This window comes from Rhinolophus ferrumequinum, chromosome 12, assembly GCF_004115265.2.
Source record: "Rhinolophus ferrumequinum isolate MPI-CBG mRhiFer1 chromosome 12, mRhiFer1_v1.p, whole genome shotgun sequence".
NCBI lineage: Eukaryota > Metazoa > Chordata > Mammalia > Chiroptera > Rhinolophidae > Rhinolophus > Rhinolophus ferrumequinum.
Window position 1 is genome coordinate 73,222,600 of NC_046295.1, and position 20,026 is coordinate 73,242,625.

General features: G+C 47.7%; 1 protein-coding gene across 3 annotated transcripts in view; it reads right to left on the minus strand.

The window, feature by feature from the left end:
- Window positions 1-972: 972 nt before the first annotated feature.
- The window catches only part of STRBP (spermatid perinuclear RNA binding protein), a 135,149-nt gene continuing 116,095 nt past the window's right edge, over window positions 973-20,026 (minus strand). Inside the window, exons 17-18 of one of the 3 annotated variants that reach the window (XM_033123890.1) lie at window positions 19,076-19,120; window positions 973-12,978 (exon numbers count right to left, since the gene is read on the minus strand). In XM_033123890.1, coding sequence (XP_032979781.1) covers window positions 12,974-12,978; window positions 19,076-19,120 — 50 coding nt within the window. In that variant the 3' untranslated portion in view covers window positions 973-12,973. Of the gene's footprint in view, window positions 12,979-13,007; window positions 13,858-15,674; window positions 16,303-19,075; window positions 19,121-20,026 lie in introns of those variants that run through there. The other 2 variants (XM_033123888.1, XM_033123889.1) reach the window with 2 other exon arrangements.

Sequence of the window (20,026 nt, forward strand, 5' to 3'; positions counted from 1 at the left end):
GTTCCAGGCCACCATGGAAACACACCTCACTTTGGCGAGACGCTGAACCTTTCCGCATTCTTCCCCTTATCTGTGCAGCGGGGTCAGTGCCTGGCGCCTAGGGGTTGCTCAGCTACTTACTGTCAAGTTCTGGACTCTTCCCACATGGTGTTCTCCCTCCAGTCGTCAGAACACCCTCTAAGTTAAGTGCTGTTATTCTCAGATTCGAAAGTAAGGATGAATGAAAGGCTTGTGAGCCTCTGATCACAACAGCTAGGATTTCAGTCTTTTCTACCAGGTACCACCATCTCCTCTAGGACCCAAGAGCAAAAAGGCCTGGCCTGGCTCCCCAACCAGGGCCGGCCTGGGCATGGGCTGGGAGCAGCAGTGGGCCTGGCCGGCTGTTCTTTCAGCCAGTTGTAAATCCAAACTGATGGGGTGCAGGGCGAAGGTGAGCCCTGAGTTACCAAGTGAGGCAGGAACACCTGTGCCTTTGCCCACAGCTCTCGGCTTACCTGGAGGGTGGCACTGTGGTCTTGGGCTTCGAGGACACAGAACCTGACGAGGGAGCAGCAGTAGGAAGAGCTTAGCTTTGGATTCCAACTGCTGCTGCCATTTGGAAGCTCTCCTTCCTGGGCATGTCCCTTTACCTCTGAGCCTTAGAGTCGGGGTCTGTAATGTCTGGGCAGTGCCCATGCTGGGAACAGGTGTGAGGATGACGAGTGAGGTTGTGTGAACAGCCCTGGTCAGCACCCATAGCTCACCACTCACTGTGCTGGGTTAACAGTTTCAGCTTGTGTCAACTTTCTGTACCATTAGCAGAGAGGACCATACAGAGAAATCAGGTCTTGGCCCCTCATCCCTTGGCATGAAGGGAAGGTCCTGAGCCAGAGTCTTAAGTGCCAGGAAAGTGGCCGTGCACCTGACCCCTTTCATCAGTCAGAGCCTTCACGGAACCAGAGAAGGTCCACACAGGACAGTTCAGCCCATTGCTGCTTAAGACAGAAGCTTTTATTTTTATTCATCCAAATGGGGGAAATGCAACATGTCAGGGCATTACAGACAAACTGCAGCAGCCAGACAAGAGGGTCAGTCTATGGCAGAGTCCAACAGTCAGTGCGAAGGTGCCCAGTGTGGGCGCTGCCTGTGGGAGTCGGGGTGGCACAAGTCCCTGTGGCGAAGGCCAGGCATCGTCCCTGGGCGAGGCACTGGTGACAGTCCACACATGCAGGCTGCTGCTTCAACCACGCTGAAGGGTGCGAGTTCAGAGTTCTACATGGAATCATTGCCCGAGGGGAAGGACAATCCATGGTGGTCGCAGTTTCCAAAGTTTTTTAACATAATACACAAGTTATTGCCAAGGACTTTGCAAATTATACTATTTACACTCGCGTATTCAGAAAAACACAGTAAATAGATACAGATAGATATTTTAAATAGATTTCTAAAAACTACCTTGGCCATCACAAAACCAGAATGAGAGTAAGATACAGCCAGGAGTCCAATGCCATATGCAAACCGTGCCGTAGGGAACTAGACTCAGCTTCTCCAGGCCACCTCCTGCAGCAGCCCAGGGCTCGGGGTCTAGACTGGCTGCCTCCCTCCCAGACAGAGTTCTCCTTGCAGTGGGTGAGAAGCAAGTCTTACAGGCCCCCTCTCCGGGAATACTCTCAGCAGGGAGATGAGGCACGCGTGGGCTGAGGGCTAACAGGGTGAACCCAGCCCCTTTCCTGGCCCACACAGCCACGAGCACCCTTGGGACCAGGGCCGTCGGCCTCACTATTCCTGGATGTGCCCTCACCCCGATTAGGGTACAAGAGACCTGTCTTCTCCTCAAGATGTAGCTGGGCCCCCAACCAGCCACTAACAGAGATCAAAGGGACAGGCCCGCAGATGGGTCCCTGGTGAAAGGCCTGAGTTCAGAGATCTTGTGGGGAAAACACGATAAGCACTGCGAAAAGCTGAAGTCGCCCAAGGAAGGACTCATTAGAAGACAAGAGGAACACGCCTTCACTTTGCCCCCTCAAGGCCCTGAAAAGGAAGTGGCGACAGCTCACAAGACAGCCAGAGCCAGGAATCAGGCCTGATTCCCGGGTGGGCAGAGGGGAGGGCCCCCGCTTGGGGCCTGAGGATGCCTGTAGTTTGGCGCCCGTGGAGTTTCTAGGCACTAAGCCACCTCCCACAGAGCCCACCGCGAGGATGGAGGCCGAGCGGGGCACAGGCGCTGCTCTGTGAACCCCTCTTGACAGCGCAGGGCTGGTGCATGAGATGCCGTCAGGAAAAGGGATGCGTCTAATGGTGGCACATGGGTGACAGAGTGACGGGACCTAAATTCCGAATCAAGCCACGGGGCCGTCATCACGACGTCGGGGGTCAGGGCCCCAGCACAGGGATCGCTGAGAAGATCTGCTCATGAGGCTTGGAGACGGACACGACTGCACCAAGGAAACGAGTCACGGGGTCACTGAGCCTCCAGAGCAAAGCTCCTTAAGCCCAAGGGGTGTTTGTGAGGAGCAGTGCTCAGCCCAGAAAGGGGGGAAAGAGGCCAGACACGTAGAACCAACCTGCTAAATCACAAGCGGAGAAGGGACTTCTGAGACAGGCGCCTTCGTTACCCAAAGCGCCGAGCCCTAGCCTTCATTCACTTCCATTAACAAAAAGACTCTGACATCCCAGAACAGCAGAAATATTTAAAACTCAAAAAGACCCCTCTGACCATGTTTCCCTAAGCAGGAAAGTGAGACAGGTGGCACTGGGCCGATGACCGCTGAGGGCAAAGGCCTCAGGCTCAGAGGTGCCTCAGGCCCGACTGACAGGGACCTCGGTGAGGGTGCAGGCACAGGGCGGGCGCCCCAGCCAGGCCCCGTCCACCCAGGCCACGCACGCCTCTGTCCTTTCTCCCCCAGCCCAGAAGCACCCCGAGAAAACACAAGGAGTGCTCCTCAGACCTCAGAAGTGACCCACCTACTGTCAGACCTGAGAGCGCCCCCAAAAGAGACAGACCAAGCAGCAAAATCCAGGGCCACATCTCACACGAGAGGGAGCCCGACCAACACTGCCTCCGAAGCACAACTTGTCAGATGACTTCCTTCCATAACCCTCACCTGATTCTAGCAACGACAAGACACCCGCACTCCAGAGCAGGCAGTGGCCAGTTCCGTGCGGTGCCAGTGCTCTCCTACCCAGGCACCCTTCCCCGTCTGCCTGCCCGGTGCTCAGGGCAGCGCCTGGCCCCTCAACTTCTGACTCGGTCCCAGAGGACCAGTGTCTGCAGGCTGCGTGGAGTTGGGGCCGTGGGCAGGTGCCTTCCCCTCTGAGCTGTGTGACCCTCACCTGCCCCCAATCAAACTACCTGTGCAGGCACTCGCATCACTCGTGTTGGGCCTCTTTCTCCAGGCCCCAGTGGTCCTTCACTGCACACGAGCATACACCCCTCCGACTCCCGCGCATTCGGGGACAGTGTCGGCACCTCACTGATGCTCGGTCAGCAGTAGCTCCCTTCACCTACCCAGAAACCTCTGAGCAGAAGTACTGTGTGAGGAGGAAGCACTATATACACTGAGGGTTTCCTCGTTGCCCCAGCTGTGCCCAGCGGCGGATGCGTGTGATAACTGCATCTTACCTCACGCTTCACAGGCTGCCTGAGGGCACAGATCCTTGTCTGAAGGCCTGCCCTGCCCTGCCCTGTGTGCTGGCCACGGGGCGGGAGGAAGCCCAGCTGCCCCCTGAAGCCTTCCAGACACGAGACTCCATTTGGAAGCAAGGGATGGGCTTCTTCCCCCAGCACTTTTTACCCTCCCACACCAAGGCCCCAGCCAAAATTAGATTTGAGACACAATGTTTCATCTGCCTAGGCGTGTTAGATGGCCTTCAGCACAGCAAGAGAAAAGACCGGAAGATTTTATCAAGTTCTGCATGTCAAAAAGGTGTGGCACTCAGTGGCCCCCTAGAGCCAGTGGCCAGAAAACCCACGCAACTCGGGGCCCTCTCTTTTCCACTCTTAACACCGACAGTAACCAAACCCTTGGCTAAAAAGTCCAGACTAAACTGAAAGGTACCATTTGTAACCACAGACCTGGTCGTCCACGACCAGAGTGACAGTGTACAAATGCATCTCTGATCCCTTCACCTTCCTGAGCACAACCCTCGCTGGCTCCCACCGCGAGTGAGTGACCACCATGCCCCATGGCCCCTCACAGACTGCGCCCGGCGTGCCTGCGCACTGTGTACAGGTCTGTGTTCAGCGCACCCTTCCCATCTGGGCGTATTCCTCCTCAAGCTGCCACCTCTTGGGCTCTCCTGATGGACCCTCAGCCTTTCTCAGGGCCCCCGTCACCGTGGACTCCTGAGCCCTGCTCTGTATTTCACTCTTCAGCCACCTGCTCTCCCAGTGCCCACTTCACTCAAAACCTGAAGTCCTCCTGGGCAGACACCTTCCTCATCCTTAGGGCTCACGCAGAGCAGAGGTTCGGGAAGATGGATGAGTCTGAGCAGCAGCCAGGAGGAAGTTTCCAGTCAGAATTAAGCCAAAGCTGAGTAATCGCCACAGTCTCAGGCAGAGGTTGGCAGAATATGGCCCAGGACCTGTTTCCGTAAGTAGAATTTGTTGGATCACAGCCACGCTAGTCTGTTCACGCACCATCTGGCTGCTCTTCCGCTCCGACGAGAGAGCTGTGTAGCTGTGACAGAGCGAATGGTCCACAAGGCCAAAGACTTACTGTCTGGCCCTTTACAGAAAAAGTTTGCCAACACCACGTCTAAGGCAGTGTTCCCATATATTTCCACAAAAAAGGTGACATCTGTATGGCCCACTGGGGTAAACATACAAGGCCACTTACAGTGAGAGACACCTGTCCCTGGGGTTCTGGCTGCCCCCCAAGGCTGCTGGGATCCGAGTCTCTGCACCTGTGACCTTTCATAGCTCCACCTTGAAGGCTCAAAACGACAGCTGCCTCTTTAGCCCAAGACAGGTACAGAAACCCATGCTGACCTCCTTGGGTGTCCCTGCCACCTCCCAGGATGAACCCGAGGCCCAAAGCAAATCCTCTAGTCATCCTACAACATCACAGGTATTTCCCTTCTTAAAGGACTCTGTGAAGCAAGTCTACACCTTCCCACTGGGTACAGACTTGACAGACTTTGTATCCAATGAGCTCGGCCGTTGCCAGATAAAACCCGAAACATTACTGTCTGAAAAAGCAGAAGGCCTGCCACACCCTGGGGCGAACCCAGCAGAGAGGAAACTCAGGAACGCGTAAGATGCTGACCGACCAACCTGCAAACCTATCTACCCGTTGCTAAAAGACACGCTTCCCAGAGCACAAGAAAGGGGCTCACAGCGCCCCACCTAAGAGAGCTGGGCCCCCAAACCCCACTTCCTAGCCCAGGGGACACGGCCCTCGCTCCACTGGGACTCCTCTCGCCGTCACGCCTTCTGCCGTCAGCACCTCCCTCCCTTCCCCCGCCTTCCTCATCTTAGCCCCGAGCAGCAGCGCCCACCTGTTCAGTCACCACCTGAACAGCAGCAGGGAGAAGGCTGGGCAGGCCCATCCTTCCCACATGTGGTTGCGTTCCGCTCAGTCTGGGAGAGAAGCCTGGCCTGTGAAGACACCGCATTCCCGCCTCCATCCCTTTGCTGCCGCCTTCAATCAGCCTCCTCTGTCCCTCATCTGCCTCCTGCCTCTAATCATTCCCCACTCAACCATCCAAATCAACCCTCCAGAATTCTCACCAGTTTGGAAGACAGCAATCACTGAAAGGCCTTCCACGAAGTGGCCCCAAACTGAACATCCCATCTGCCACTTCATCCTCCGAACCAGACCAGTTCCCATTAACAAGGACCTCTGTGCTGTCCCAAGAAGGCCACCACGGCCCCCTTCTTGAAATCTCACCAGCTTGCAAGGCACACTCCTACCCAGCTCAGATGCCAGCCTCAGTGGGACGCCTGTGCCACTTCTGTCAGAGCCCGTCTAACTCCCTGTACGTTACTCAGCTCTAAGCACGTGTCCCTGCGTCAGGCTCCTCACAGGCTTGGCTCCTCTCCTGCCCATCTGTCCCAGCCACAGAAGACGGCTCTGATTCTGTTCCAGCCCTGAGCTTCCACTCCCTCTTCCCGGGCTCTCCATCTTGGTCAGTGGTTTCACCTTCTACTCACTGGTCTAAGCTGAAAATCTTGACATTTTCTCTAACTGTGCCTTCTCCCCCAACACATGGCCTGGTAAGTAGTAGCAGGTGACAGTGAATGTCTCCCAAGAAATCCATGTACCCAAGAAAGGAGAAGTGGTCGTATCAGCATTCTGTCCAAACCGACATCCCATGGAACTTCCTCCACACCAGCCTAACACCTGGCTTCCTGCTCAAGCACTGTGCTAACATGGGGTACACGTCTCCCCACACTGCCCCGGGCACCCCAGCCCACCATCCTGGGAGGCACGTTAGCTCGAATTGCCCAACTGGCTTCCTGTAACTGTTTTTACCCTTCTGGAGCTACATAAAACAAGTAAATGTAACCCCTTAAAAGAGCTGATGGAAAGGTCCAGGTTCTCCCCAGGTCTCCCCTTCACCAGCCTCAATAAATCTCATTTGAAAGTGCTTTCAGTTTTCCTGAGTTCTTCAGGTGCCGCCTCCCAGAGGATGTCCACCACGCTTCCCTAACGGAGCCTCCACAGGCAGGAAGGGTGTTGGGAAGGTGAGCAGCTTCTGAGACCATCCACATGATGGAAGGGGCCAGTGAGATCCCAACGTCAGAGCACCCGGGGAAACGTGTCACTGTGAGTGTGACCCACTTGGTTAGAGCACACAGTGAAAGCCTAGCCAGGTACAGGTGACAGCCAACCACAGCGGGGTGAGGTGAACGCAGAAAGCACACTTCCAACCGTCCAACCCCTGGGATCTGTCCAGTGCCAATGACTGGTTTGCACTTTATTATAGGGTTTGGTTACAGTACAAAAGGACGGTCTGTGGAAATAGACCCAACTGTGCAGCTGACACAGAAAAACAGGCTGCTTGGCCCGAAGCTGACGAGTCAGTCGCCTTGTCCAGGAGCAAGTGAACAAACAGTTCTTCCAAAGGAACCAGAGAAAGAATGAGCCTGGTGTCTAGATTCTATTTTTCCCCCATGGGGGGAGAGGGAGGCGAGAGATGAGTTGGGTTTTGCTTGTTTTGTTTCAAACCAAGAAAGGTAGGTAGAATCCACCACAGAGAGAAGAGGAAACTTGCCGAAAGGTTTGGGGCTCCAGGACAGGCAGCGGTCTAGGCTAGTACGACAAAGTGCCAGTACTGAGCAGAGCACTGTCGGAATGGATGGGCTCGGCCACTTACTCGCTGTATAATTTTGGGCAAGTTATTTTGTCTAAGCCTCCATTTCCTCATCTGTAAAAGGAGAAAATGTCTAGATTCCCACATTTGTGGTGGAGTTCAAATCTCATCCCAAAGAGCTTCTATTAACTCTAAAAACAGCAGAAGAAACGTTCTTTCTGCTATGTGGGTAAAAACTCCCTGATTAGGAGCCACAATGTTGGCCACAAACTAGCTGAGTGGTTGGGAGCGGTCTCTGGGCTTCAATTTCCTTCAATTTCCTTGTCTGTGTCGTGGGAATGGCCATTTTTCACTGTTCCTCCTCCAGAATGGACGGCAGAGCAGGAACTGAAACGGTGCCTGGGGGCAGGCTTCGCTACGTGCTGTCTTCTACAGGGCCAGGCACTCGGTCTCCCTCACACATACATAGGTCACTGCTCTGGACCTCGCACAACCTGGGTTCAAAAGAAGGTCCCTTCCTCTGTTCCCCTCCAGGATTATGGCCGGTGGCTCGGGAAACAGAGACAGTTGCCAAGGATGGCAAGCACCTGGGGTGAGGAGGGCTAGCCCTCTCTCATGGATTCTGCGTCCGCTCCCACACGTGGCTACCCCTCAGCAGACGCCCAGCTGCCACTCACTGGCAAAGGGGCTAGTGAAAGGGTTTGCGGCAGCAGGGCTCAGACCAGTGCTACAGAGCGCCTCACACCAGTAATTCAGACACCGACAGCCATCCAAGCGGGCTCCTCAAGCAGGCATCCTAAATGCCGGGCTGGCCGCCTTCCCCCAAGGCCCATCTGGGAATAGTCCTGGCAGTCAGAACAAGCAACTGCACCCCTCCATCTCCGCTTAGCACCACCCCAAACCTGGGCTGCTGCCCCTCCATGCCCCTCTGACCCAGTCAGAGCCTCACCAGCCTTCCTTCAGAGTCTGGCTCAAATCTTCCACGCTGCCCCCATGACCAACCTCAGGCCAGAGAGTGTACTCAGAAAGCATTAGCTAAATGAAAGCGTACCTCAATTTTCCATTGATACTCAAACAGAAAAACAAGCTCCAAATACAAAAGCTTCCTGTGTTCATACAGCCACACCTTAGTCTTCCAGTCTATCTTGCTAGTTTGTTAAACAATCTCTTTCAATCGGTCTGAAAGAAAATAGCCCTATTTTAGGCCAGGATACCTGCTCTAAAATGACCTCAAGACAGAGCCCAGGTTGCAGCTCAGGCTTCTAGGACGGGCGTCGACGCCTGTGACCTCAGAAGACATGACCTCAAAAGACCGGATAAGGCCCCTGGCAGGCTGCTCAGGCCTCACAGCTTCATTCAGACTCGCGGCCCCGCCCCTCCCAACCCCCGCCGGCACACCTCCTTCCTGTGGCAGCGGGGGGGGGGGGGGGGGGGGGGGGGGGGAGGAGTGTACCCCTAACCTTCATTCCCAGACTTTCCGGACTTTTCATCCACAGCACGGGGTAGGAGAAAGAGGCTTTGGCACTGAACAGAGCTGGGCTTCTTCTTGACCCTAGCATTTAACTCTGAGCCTCATTTTGCATCTGTATAACAGCTAATACCACCTCCAGAGGTTGGGTGAGAATTAAAAAGAATGTCCAAGTGCTTGGGACACACAAGATACCAATTTTGACTTCTTCCCTCTCTCTTACTGCTTCTTCAATCTACTGCTGCACACAGCCCAAAGGGCCTAAATCGAAGGCTACTGTTAACTTAATTACCTGGGACGTTTAGCTGACATTTTAATGGAGAGACCATTCATCCAAACCACATAAAAGGATCCAACGGAGGGAGAAACTGAAAGCAGAGAGACTGGGCTCCTAGGCCGTGCTAAGAGAATGTCCTCAGAGCAGCCAGGCTAATCCTGTTACCTCCTGCAGCCCATAAGCAGCAAAAAACCATGCCTCAGACCACACATCTGCAGCTAGGATATGCTAATCAGACTTGCTTAAGTTGCCTGGGCAGATGGTGGCAATCTCCACACTACCCACCAGCAGGCAGCAGTTTGCAGGAACGGGAAAGTTCTGCCAAGAAAGACCAAGACCCTCTTAGAACAACGAAGCAATTAAGATACTGACAGCTGATTGGTCAAGGAAAAAAGGCCCGCCCTCAACCTTAACTCAAGGAGGTAATGATTTCACCAAACAGCCACAGCTGAGGGATGGAGTAACTTCTGCCAGGTCATTAGTTATACAAGTAACTCAGATTTAAGAAAAGCCTGTTGACTATAATGCAAATCTATCTTACTTGCCTTAAAAGGTTAACATTCAGTCCTGGTCTACACACTTTTTATAACCTTAGAGCATCACAGAACTCAATCTGTCTTCTCCACTTGGCTCATCTACCAACAGACAGGGACGCATCTTCTCACCTTTCTTCTGCGGCTCCTGAAGTCCACAGACATGCTAGCCAGAAATGGATAGGAAGATGTATATCCTTTATTCAACCCAATAGCGTCAATTTCACCATCTACCCATTTCTCCTTTTGCTGAAAAGCAACTTACCAATTGCGTCTATAGATATAGATAAATGGCTAGATGGATAGAGATAGACTGATAGACAGGGTTTTTTCTAAAATTGACAGAAAGGAGGCCTCGTGGTGATGAGTGCAAATTTTTTTCCCCAAAGCGTTGAAGCAAACTTGGAAGAGAAGCTGTAGGAATGCTTCTCAGAGAAGCATATGAGTCTGTAGACTTCTAAGCATGCCACCCAGTCTCCTCTTTCTTCTCTGTGGTTTAGAATAACTTGCTTTCCACCTGCCAAACACTGGTAAGCTCTGAGTGTTAGATTCCGGGGTTAGCTGTAATCACACACACACTTTTTTCTTATTAGTGCATTGGGAGGAAACGTGGAATCAGCAGGCTGATATTCTAAGCTCAGTGGTGTTCAAGTTCCAGGCACACTTAAATCCCAAAGCAAGTGTATGTTATGAACCCCCGGCAGCAGCCTGGGCAGTGACTTCACCACCACAGCAGAAAAGTGGGCGTTTTCCTTCAGCATGGACCTGCAGTGACCTCCACACCAAGTGTTTGTCTTGTGTTTCCCGTCTAACCCCCAGGTGCTATGGCAGGCCTCTCCCAAAGCCTGAGAGCACCCCAAACCTGTCAGCACTAAAGAACCAATGCAGCTGCCCAATCAGCAGGCCACACACCTGCCAACTACCTGCCAGCACAGCCTTGCCGCCCTCCTGTACTTGTACTTGGTCACCTCAGCAGCCAGGGTAAGAACAGTGCAAAGCACTTGAGTGGATCAACTCATCTAATTCCGAAGCCCCACGGGAATTTGCTGGAGGGGGGGAAATTCTTTGGCCCAGATTCCCACATGGTTTCTCTTCCCTATTTCTAGCTGTGCTGTAAAGCTTACATAACCTAATTTGCATTCTGGTGCTATTTTTAAAAATCTCCAAAGATCACTGTTTCAAGCATCAATGGAAGCTGTTAGCTCCTACCTAAAATGATAATGTGGGAAAGGGTATCTATTCTTACAACTAACTCACTTGAATTTTTGACTGAAAAGTATCTTTCTGAAGATGCTATTAGGAAAGGAGAGGCTCAGGCAAGAAGCACTAGCTCTATGCTCTGCAGGTGACGGCGAGACCACTCACCTCAGCAGGAGTTGGAATTCACCCACCACCCATCTCCCTTCCAGGCCTCCTGGGAACACTGAGAAACCTATGGTCACTGGCAGCATGACATGCGATCATTTACAGAGTATGAGCTTGGAAAAAACACAACCTTGCTTGTCCTGACGACTTCAGACAGACCCTCCGCCCCCACCTCCACCCAGGAGGCAAGGGCTTAAGCTCCATGGGAAGACCGTTCACAGAGGAGGTTGTTTTCAGCTTCAACTGCTCTTTAATGTCCCTGGTTTTGCTGCCTCTAGATTACTAGGGAACCTCCTTAGTTCACTCCCCTAATTCCCTGTTGAAAATTGACCTCTACTGCAGTTATTAATGAGAGCTAAGAAACAGGGAAGTTACACTGGATTACTGATTATATGGGTAAAATTCCCCTCACTTGTCATTAACAAAAAGAGAGACAGAGATCGATATTTAAACGAACCAGTTTGTTCTTTGCTATACTATAAAAACTGCTGTAAAAAGACGGGGGTTATTTGTTATTCATTTCATTCAGTTCACTTACTTGAATAGAGGTCCATGAACATAAACCAGAGTTGGTTTCGGCTGTCAAAACTGCCAGGGATATATTTAAAATGAGTGAATTTCCAAATGATGCCCATTTCAGTTGATGTCAGAGGGCCGTATTATTAAATAATTTATAAATAAACTATTAAATAATTATCTTTTGACACTGCTAATGCATTATTTGCCTCCCAACCTAGGATATTTATAATAGGCCCAATTCCACCAACGAGGAGACTCTCAGACTTAAAGTGCGTCCAGTGGGCACAGCCTCTGTTTTGCTAATACCCAGAGAAGGACCTGGCACGTAATGGGCACTCGGCTGTTTGATCAGGACTGGAATGTACTTGCTACTAGTCAGCTAGACCTCACACAACCGTTTATAGATGCCAAACCCACATTCAACATACATACAGATGCTGTATGGGAAAGAAAGTTGTTCCAGCAACCTTCAAAGTTAGTAATAAAAAGAAAACTGCTACTTAGAGACAAATATAAAACATAAAATTCATTTTAATCTCTATATATAAAATACAGCCTTAGCACAGAACATCTAACACATACGAAATGCATTTAAGGGACACACTAAACGAAGCAAATCCTTATTAAAATATTTGGCCTAACCCTGACATCTTTTAAGTGAACTCCATGACGGTTGAGTAAGGTGGGAAATAAATCATCAGGCTACCTAACCTAGAAAAGACAGGTGAGTTGCCTCAAGTCTATTTGGTCTCTGTAGACTGGGTCTTTACCATTCTGAGTCTTGCCAAAGTTGGTTCTGCAAATAGTTAGCTTACCTCAATTATATATTTTTCCATAGTTACCTTAATATTTTGGTTTTTTTTTTCATTTTCTATTGCTATTTATTTATTTATTTATTTTATGGCTTCTTGCTGCTGTTGTATTAGGGCATACAACACAGATCAGAGATTTTCATTTCTCAGAGAAGTTTCTCTCCCTGAGAAATTGGCACTTCAACCCCCAGTTTGTGTAGCAGCTACATGTAAATGGGTCCCGTCCTGTCAGCACTGCTGCCAATCTTGCTGCTCATGAAATTCCAGCACTTTGGCCAAAAGAACGACCTGACGTGAAACCTTCTTAGGTGAACTCTTTCCACCAGTGGATTCTTTTATTTAAACGGGTACGTGTGTGGGGTTCACATATATGTTCTAGCACAAGTTTCTACACACATACACACACTTAACTCAGCAAAAGTGAAGTCTTTCTTGAATAGAAAGTAATCACAAGGATATTAAAACAAATGCTGAAAATAATTATTTTACATTTAGATCATAAAAATTTTAAAGGTAAAGTGATGACATAAGACCTAAGAGATCCAATACATCATATATGATTGTCATATATGCATGTTGTGTTCATTGATTTTTTTATTACTTTTCTCTTTAATCAGAAAATAAAAGAGCTTACCTTTGTACACTGAGACCACAGCTTACAGTCACTAGATCTCAGCCTATTTTATACAAGTGATATGGCTACGAAGGTCCGAGGAGAACGAGAATAAAGTGAGATAAACGTGCTGAAAACTGCTTAAAAGTATTAACCTGAAATACACAGAGGGTCCAACACCAATTTAAAAAATACATTAACGAGGTATTCCCAGCTCTTCAGTTAATAATGGTGACTGACTGATTCATGATTTTCAAACATTCACCCAAATTTTAAAAAAAAAGAAGAAGAGGCTAATAATACCAGCAAAATCTATCAGTGTTTTGTTCCCCGGATTAACAATTTGAGAGACTCCAAACGACTCCAGGACTCCTCACTTCCCCGCACCATGCACTGCATCTAGTCAGCATGAGGTATGTTGGGAATCTATTGGACCAATTATCTTGCACAAAAGATGGGGTGCTCCTGAAGCCTGAAGAAGCCCAAGCTACAGGCCACATCCCTGGCTGGGTGCCAGCTCCCATGCAAAGAATATGGCTTCAAGGACAACCCCTATCTCTGAGAAATTACAGTAGTGCTAACTGACGCAGTCAGGAATGGAACTATTCAATTTATGTGTTAAAAACGTTTAAAAACTGTCAGAAGACAGCTTAACTCACACACTAATTCTAAGTTCTACATTGGTCTGTACACTCCCTGACAAGAGACTACGCTGGGAGGGGTTAAGTACGGATATTGCTAGGTTTCCAAAGGAAAAGTTTGAAAACAGACACCGTGGCTTTGAGGAAAGTATTGCTCTTCTTTAAAATGTTCGGTCATTGCTTTCCAAAGAAGGTGTCAGAGTGGTGTATCTGAAAGCTGGAAAGCCTCATGGGGGTCACATTGCTCTTAAGACCAAGACATAGAAATTGCCATTTCAAGCCAGACAACCTGATGGTTCTAGAAGTCAGAGAAGAAATCTTGAGGGCCCAAGTGAATAATAAATGGTGCGACGCTCAGAGGCTGGCAATAGGGGCTGTCAATGAAAAAACCACCTACAGTGAAGAAAAGAGCAGAGAAGCAAAACTTTATGTTAATTTCACAGAATTGGATGAAGCCAAGAGCTTCATTTATATTTCTCTGCTCTTTCAGCTGTAAGTGGAATTTTCATTACAAAATGGAGGGGTGGGAAGGGCAAAAGGTGGGGGTACACTTAATTCATTACAAAATTTAAACAGTTGAACTTGCATGGTTACCACTTCTAACAAGGACTGACAGCTCAATTATTTTAAGTAAAGCAGAGAAATGTAAAAGTTTGCAGCAACTGGGCAGGTTTACGACATGTTAGTAACTTCCAACAAACAACAAAATAAAAAAAAAAAGGACTTGGTAGAAACCATTTGAAAGGACTGCCATCATGTTGGAAAACAGCACAGCTCCCTTTCCGCCATTGTGGAGGGGTTGGGTTACGAAGCTGAGTCAGCTACTTCAAAAGATTTTTCTAAAGAGAATCTCCAGCGAGATTCCAACTTGGAATGCAAATTTGACGATCAATTTCAAATAACAATACAGCTGCAGCTGCCAATTAATAGTATTCCAAAAACAAAGAGGACTATTGTAAATATTGAATTAATAAAAACTGGACACTACCAGCCATGCTTTTTCTTCTCAGTGATGGCTCTGTTTCATCCATAGGTCAGCAAAACGAATCAATGAAACATGAAAACTCCCAGCTGAAATGGGCCCTCTTGTTCATGTCTAGCCACTAATGCACAGGATGAGAATGGTAAGTTCACAGCTATTTCTAGCAAGTGATGAGGTTTTATTAAAGTATCACCCACCACTAATAAAGACAAAAGGTCAAGGAGCAGAAGTAACAAACAAACCATTGTGTAATAAACATACATTTGAGAAGCGACACTAACATTTGTTTTAAATTGCCCATTTAACTCTCATTTAGTGGTCCCAAAGAAATCTGGTACATAAATTTGCCATACTGTGTGAGGCCCGGTTTTCAATGATGGGCAGTGTTCAGTTCCACAAAACAGAATTTAAAAGGGAAGAGGAAAGCTAATTCATACTAGAAAGGGGCATTTTTAAGACACGGCAACTTGTAAATATCACCATGGGACCACACTGTTGCCTTCATGGGGGTGAGTACCTTAATAAAACCATTACCTTCTAGTAACATCATAGGCTTTCCAAACAAGGTGAGAATGCACGTGGAAGATTCAGGTCTGCACCCTTTCCAGAACAGCACCATGTTACCGACTGGTTGTTTTCACCAGCTTAACCGGTGTCTTAGGGATACTGCTGACCCATGGCTGAAACCTGTCGCTTTTCACAGCAGCACTCCACAAGAACTGGGACAATCGAAGAGCAAGTTTCATGGGGACCCTGTTGCTGCTTTCGATTCTGATGTGATTGAAGAGGAAAAGAGGACCCTTCAGTGAATCCCGGAAACACTGCTAACCTTCTATCTGCATGAAAAAGCCAGGGGGTGAACACAGTACCTTACAGAGTGAAGAAGGCCACAAGAACAAGAGAGGGTGATTGATCGATTAATTTATTATTTTTTTTAAAACTTGGAAATTCGGAAACTAATCACATTCCTCCTTTCCCATGTCAGGGTCGTGCCATCATCTGAATAAGCAATGCTCAGGGGACAGAATATACCTTGGTCATGGGGCCGCCCTTGCACAGCAGGAGCACAAAGGGCTTACAGAGTCAGCAGGTGCTCCGCCTAACGACCGCCTTTGTTTTAGCAGTTTGCTTACAAGAGAATGGGATTTCTAGGGCTAAGTTATTATAAGTTTTCAATTCCTTGTAATTTGATACCAAAACATATCAAAAATAATAAGCTAAAACAATATTCAAACCCATATTTTATTGGCTTTAATTACACACTGCAATATTTACAAAGTTAAAGTTTAAATGAAAAGTCTCTATTGTATTAAAAAAAATAACTACAGCCCGAATTAAAGTGCCCTGGGGCAAATACATGTCGATCAGCTAAGAATCAGTGACTGCATCAGGAACCAGGCAGTACTCTTGTTACAACAAAGCAGTTTATTTGTGATCAGTGTTTGAGACTCTATACAGCCTTCACAAATTTAATTTTACATAATCTGATACTCTTAAACTTTTAACTGCTAGACTTATTTCCCTACAGCAGAAGGGCTGGTATAAGTTATTTTCCGGAAATGAGGTACCGTTTCACAGAACTAGTTTCTTTTTTTTGTTTGTTTTCAAGTTTTAGAGAACTAAATTTGCATTTGTTAAAATTAAAAAGTAGGAAAGATGTTCTTTACAAATAATTTTGATCAAGTATGTGTTCAAAGAAAGCAGGATAAAAAGGCTTTTTCTCTAACATTCTGTATTGTACTGTATTGTTGTTCAATAGGAATTAGCTTCTGTCATTTGCTAAAAGAATGAGTAGTGGGGAACAGGATATGTTGGGAATTTCATAACGGGTAACAGAACCATTCTCTTGGGTAAACCTACAGAGAAAAGAAACGGAGAGGACTCCAAATAAGTTTGATAATCCAATAAAAATTTCAGGTAAAAAAAAAATCTTACAATAATTATCATTAACCTTTTCCAGATTAGTCAGTCAACATGTACCATTTTGGAAGAGGCTCACGATCTCTCACAGACCCCAATTTTGAAATTGTTCTTAATATTTTGATAACATTTTCCACTCAAAATTAAGATGGCTACATCACAGGAAGAATGCTATTCAGAAAGCAATTTCATATGAGGGAGCTTCCATGAATCCTAAAGATCGAAAGCAATGCTATTAGTATTCTAAAGTGACCCTAGAAATCCACATGAGTTCTCAGTTTGGCCCCTCACTATTATGGGAGAAACGGGGTCCAAACACATCTTTGTGTTCAGGCCTGAGCTCCCCAGAAAGACGACTCCAAGTGGAGTCGGCCCAGGTGCTTATCGTGTTCATGGCTACTGCCAATATTGGCATGGCAAATCTGGAAAGATTAATTACTGCCCTAATTTTGTAATTAATGAGTTCTTGTGGCCTCACAAACTCCTGCATACTCAAGCCATGATTTGAAATCTGCTCCTACTTCTGTTCTAATCTCTAACCTATGGAGAAATCACAAAGCAGCAACAGCAGGTACTCAAGAGCACCAGATGATCAGAGGGAAATTACCCCACATGCAACAGCTTTACAAAGGCCAAAAGACATATTTACCTTACAGCCAAAATAAAGCATCGTTTTTAGTAGGTTGGCATCACAGTAACATTTAAAAACCAAATCTTTTATGTGAAAAATGGGGGCATCAAATTTCACCAGCTTTGGAAGTCAGTTATATGGCACATGGAAGAGAGGAGCCTTCTGAAGTGGGGCTCAGAGGCCGCAGGGTGAAAGTAAAATGTTAGAGGAAAGGGAGGAACAAGAGAGACAAATTAAAAAGGACTGAGAAAAAATGTGAATGTAGCTTACAGCCTAGATATAAACGTGTTTTAAAGGGAAAAATAAAGTTCTAGCAAATCTGTACTGAAGAACGTGTGACTTACTGTGCCTCAAAGAAACACAGATTTCAGAACCTGCCAGAGGGGACAGGTGCTTGGTGCTCCCAGGGACTTCTTAGAGTGAGTCAGTGAGTCAAACGCACCTGGCTGCACTGACCAGACCTACCGTGTTTCCCCGACAATAAGACCTAGGCGGACAATCAGCTCTAATGCGTCTTTTGGAGCAAAAAATTAATATAAGACCGGGTCTTATAGTAAAATAAGACCCGGCCTTATATAATACAATAATATAATATAAGACCGGGTCTTATATTAACCTTTGCTCCAAAAGAGGCATTAGAGCTGACTGTCTGGCTAGGTCTTATTGTCAGGGAAACGCAGTAATTCCTAGGAAGGATGAGGTGGTCAGGATATCCAGAAGCTGGCTGAATGGTTAAAGGCAAATGGCCAAATCAAAAAGAGCTTGACAATGGGAATTTAGAAGAAATTCTTGGTGAGAGCATAGTCTGGAATGAGTGCCCAACTGCTAGTCACCCTCTATCTGAGAACATGGGGCTGTGGGGAATGTTGAAGAGCCCTGCCCAAAGCCGAGTGCCCGAGGAGACATGCAGGTTAAGGACGCACCTCCAGACCCTGCAATGGGCCTCAGAGAAAACACACCCCAAATACTGGCCACCCTAACAGCTTCTCCACATCCTTCCAGGATATAAACTGCCATTTTAACAGGGATAGGGGTCAAACTATTCACTTTCTACTTATTTCTTATAGTTATGAAATCAGATGAAGCTTCAATTTAGCAGTGTCTTAAGGACATGTAATTTTCATCCAAACAAAAATGGAAAAGCTGATGCATGGAAAGGAAAGCAGAATGACAGAGCTGGTGGCGCCACGGGCAGCCGAGCACAGGGGCGGTCCGTCCTGTTCACGTGCATACTGGGCCGGGCGCACTGGCACGCACACACACTCGCGCACGCTGTCTCACAGGTGCACACACGTGCTCTCCTCCCTCAGTGACAAACATCTTGCATGTGACTGATTCTATAGCATGTAGCACCTGAGGTAGGAAAATGTCTAATAGATCATATCACTGACTCCAAACCTATTGCCTCCATTGCCACATAAACCTCATTCAAAAGTTATCCAAAGGGCCACTGAGGTTCATTTCTGCATTTGCTTTTATTTTTTATTTTTGGAGAGAGAGGAGCCATCCTGTGATTTTCTAACATGTACTACAGACTTTCTGCAGTAAAACTTAAGTAACACTGCTGGTGATAGCCCCCTATCACCTCTCTGGGACCCGTTTACTCCATCTCTGAAGGAAAATTCACAGAAGAGGATTACAGCTACAAATTTGAAGTGAGCATTTCCTACCCCTAACTGAAATCCCCCACAGTTCACACAGTTTCAAACCAGAAATTTAAACGTAACTGCATAACTGGCAGGCAGCCAAGCTAGAAAGTGCACATGGCCCTTCAGTAGCCTTTGAATGGAGTGTGAGTTGGCTGTAAGAACTACTTAAAATACTTAATTCCAGTACGGTCAGAAACAGGCAGTTAGAACAAGCAGTCCTGCAATCAGGCAAAGCAGAGAGAAGAGCAACTCCAACCAAACCAAGAACCACAAGGTTGTGGCATTTTCAAAGGGAATTGAAGTTGGGTCACTAGAATGAATAGGTCTGAGATCCTCCAATTCATTTAAAGAAACCCTACATACAAACTGTGCTTGGGATTGCTGTGACAGAGTCACTACCAGGAGAAACCAGTAAGATGGTGTACATACCATAGGCAGGGGCAGCTGTGCTGTAACCATATGGTGTTCCATAGCCTAGTGCAAAGAAGAAGAGAGCAGATCAGTCCAGGACAAAGGGCAGCTGGCACTGGCCCAATTCACAAGTACCACCAGACCCGGGACCTTGGGCCCTGAGGATTTCTTCCAGACGCTGGATGAACGGGAACCAGAATGGCTCTAGTCTACTGGTCCCCTCGGGCCTGTAGAACGGAAGCCTTTCGCCCAGCCTACAGGTTGCCCTGACCTACTAGAACCCCCTGGGGCCTCCATCTCAGGACGCTGGACATACTGTATTGTATTTACCAACTCCTCCTCTTGTGTTCCCATTACAGTGGCAGGGACCAAGTCTTACACATCTTCGCATCACCTGACCCCAGCAGAATGTCTGGCATATAGTAACCACTCCCTAAATATCATTTGTTGAACAAAAGAACACTGAGAACTACTCAAACCACCAATTTCTCAAAGCTGGAAAATGGAACTTCTTAAGTCTCTTTTCAGAAAGCAGTGACAGAGCTGGCTGAAACCTCAACTGCCAATAAGGCGGGCGCGGATCAGGCTGTGGACCTGCGGGCGAGGTCCACGTCTTGTCGGAATGCGTGTCCCTGGCCCCAGCTCAGCACAGGGTCTCTCGGTAAACACTGGGAAATCGACATTAGCATCGGTCAATGTCAATAAAAATGGCTCCTATTGTCAATAAAAACAAATACAAAGAACACAGAAGGTTTTGAACCAGTTGGTTCTGGCACAAGTTTCTTGTATGTCTTGAGATGTATAACTCCTGAGTTGCCATTTTCTCATCCGTAAAAATGGGAAACCTTCCAAACTACTTTATAGTGTTGTAGAGATTAGAAATACTATGTTAATCAAAGCTACAATCTTTAATATTTCAGTAAAACAACTTTAAAAAAATATAAATACCAAATCACTTGGGTAAATCTC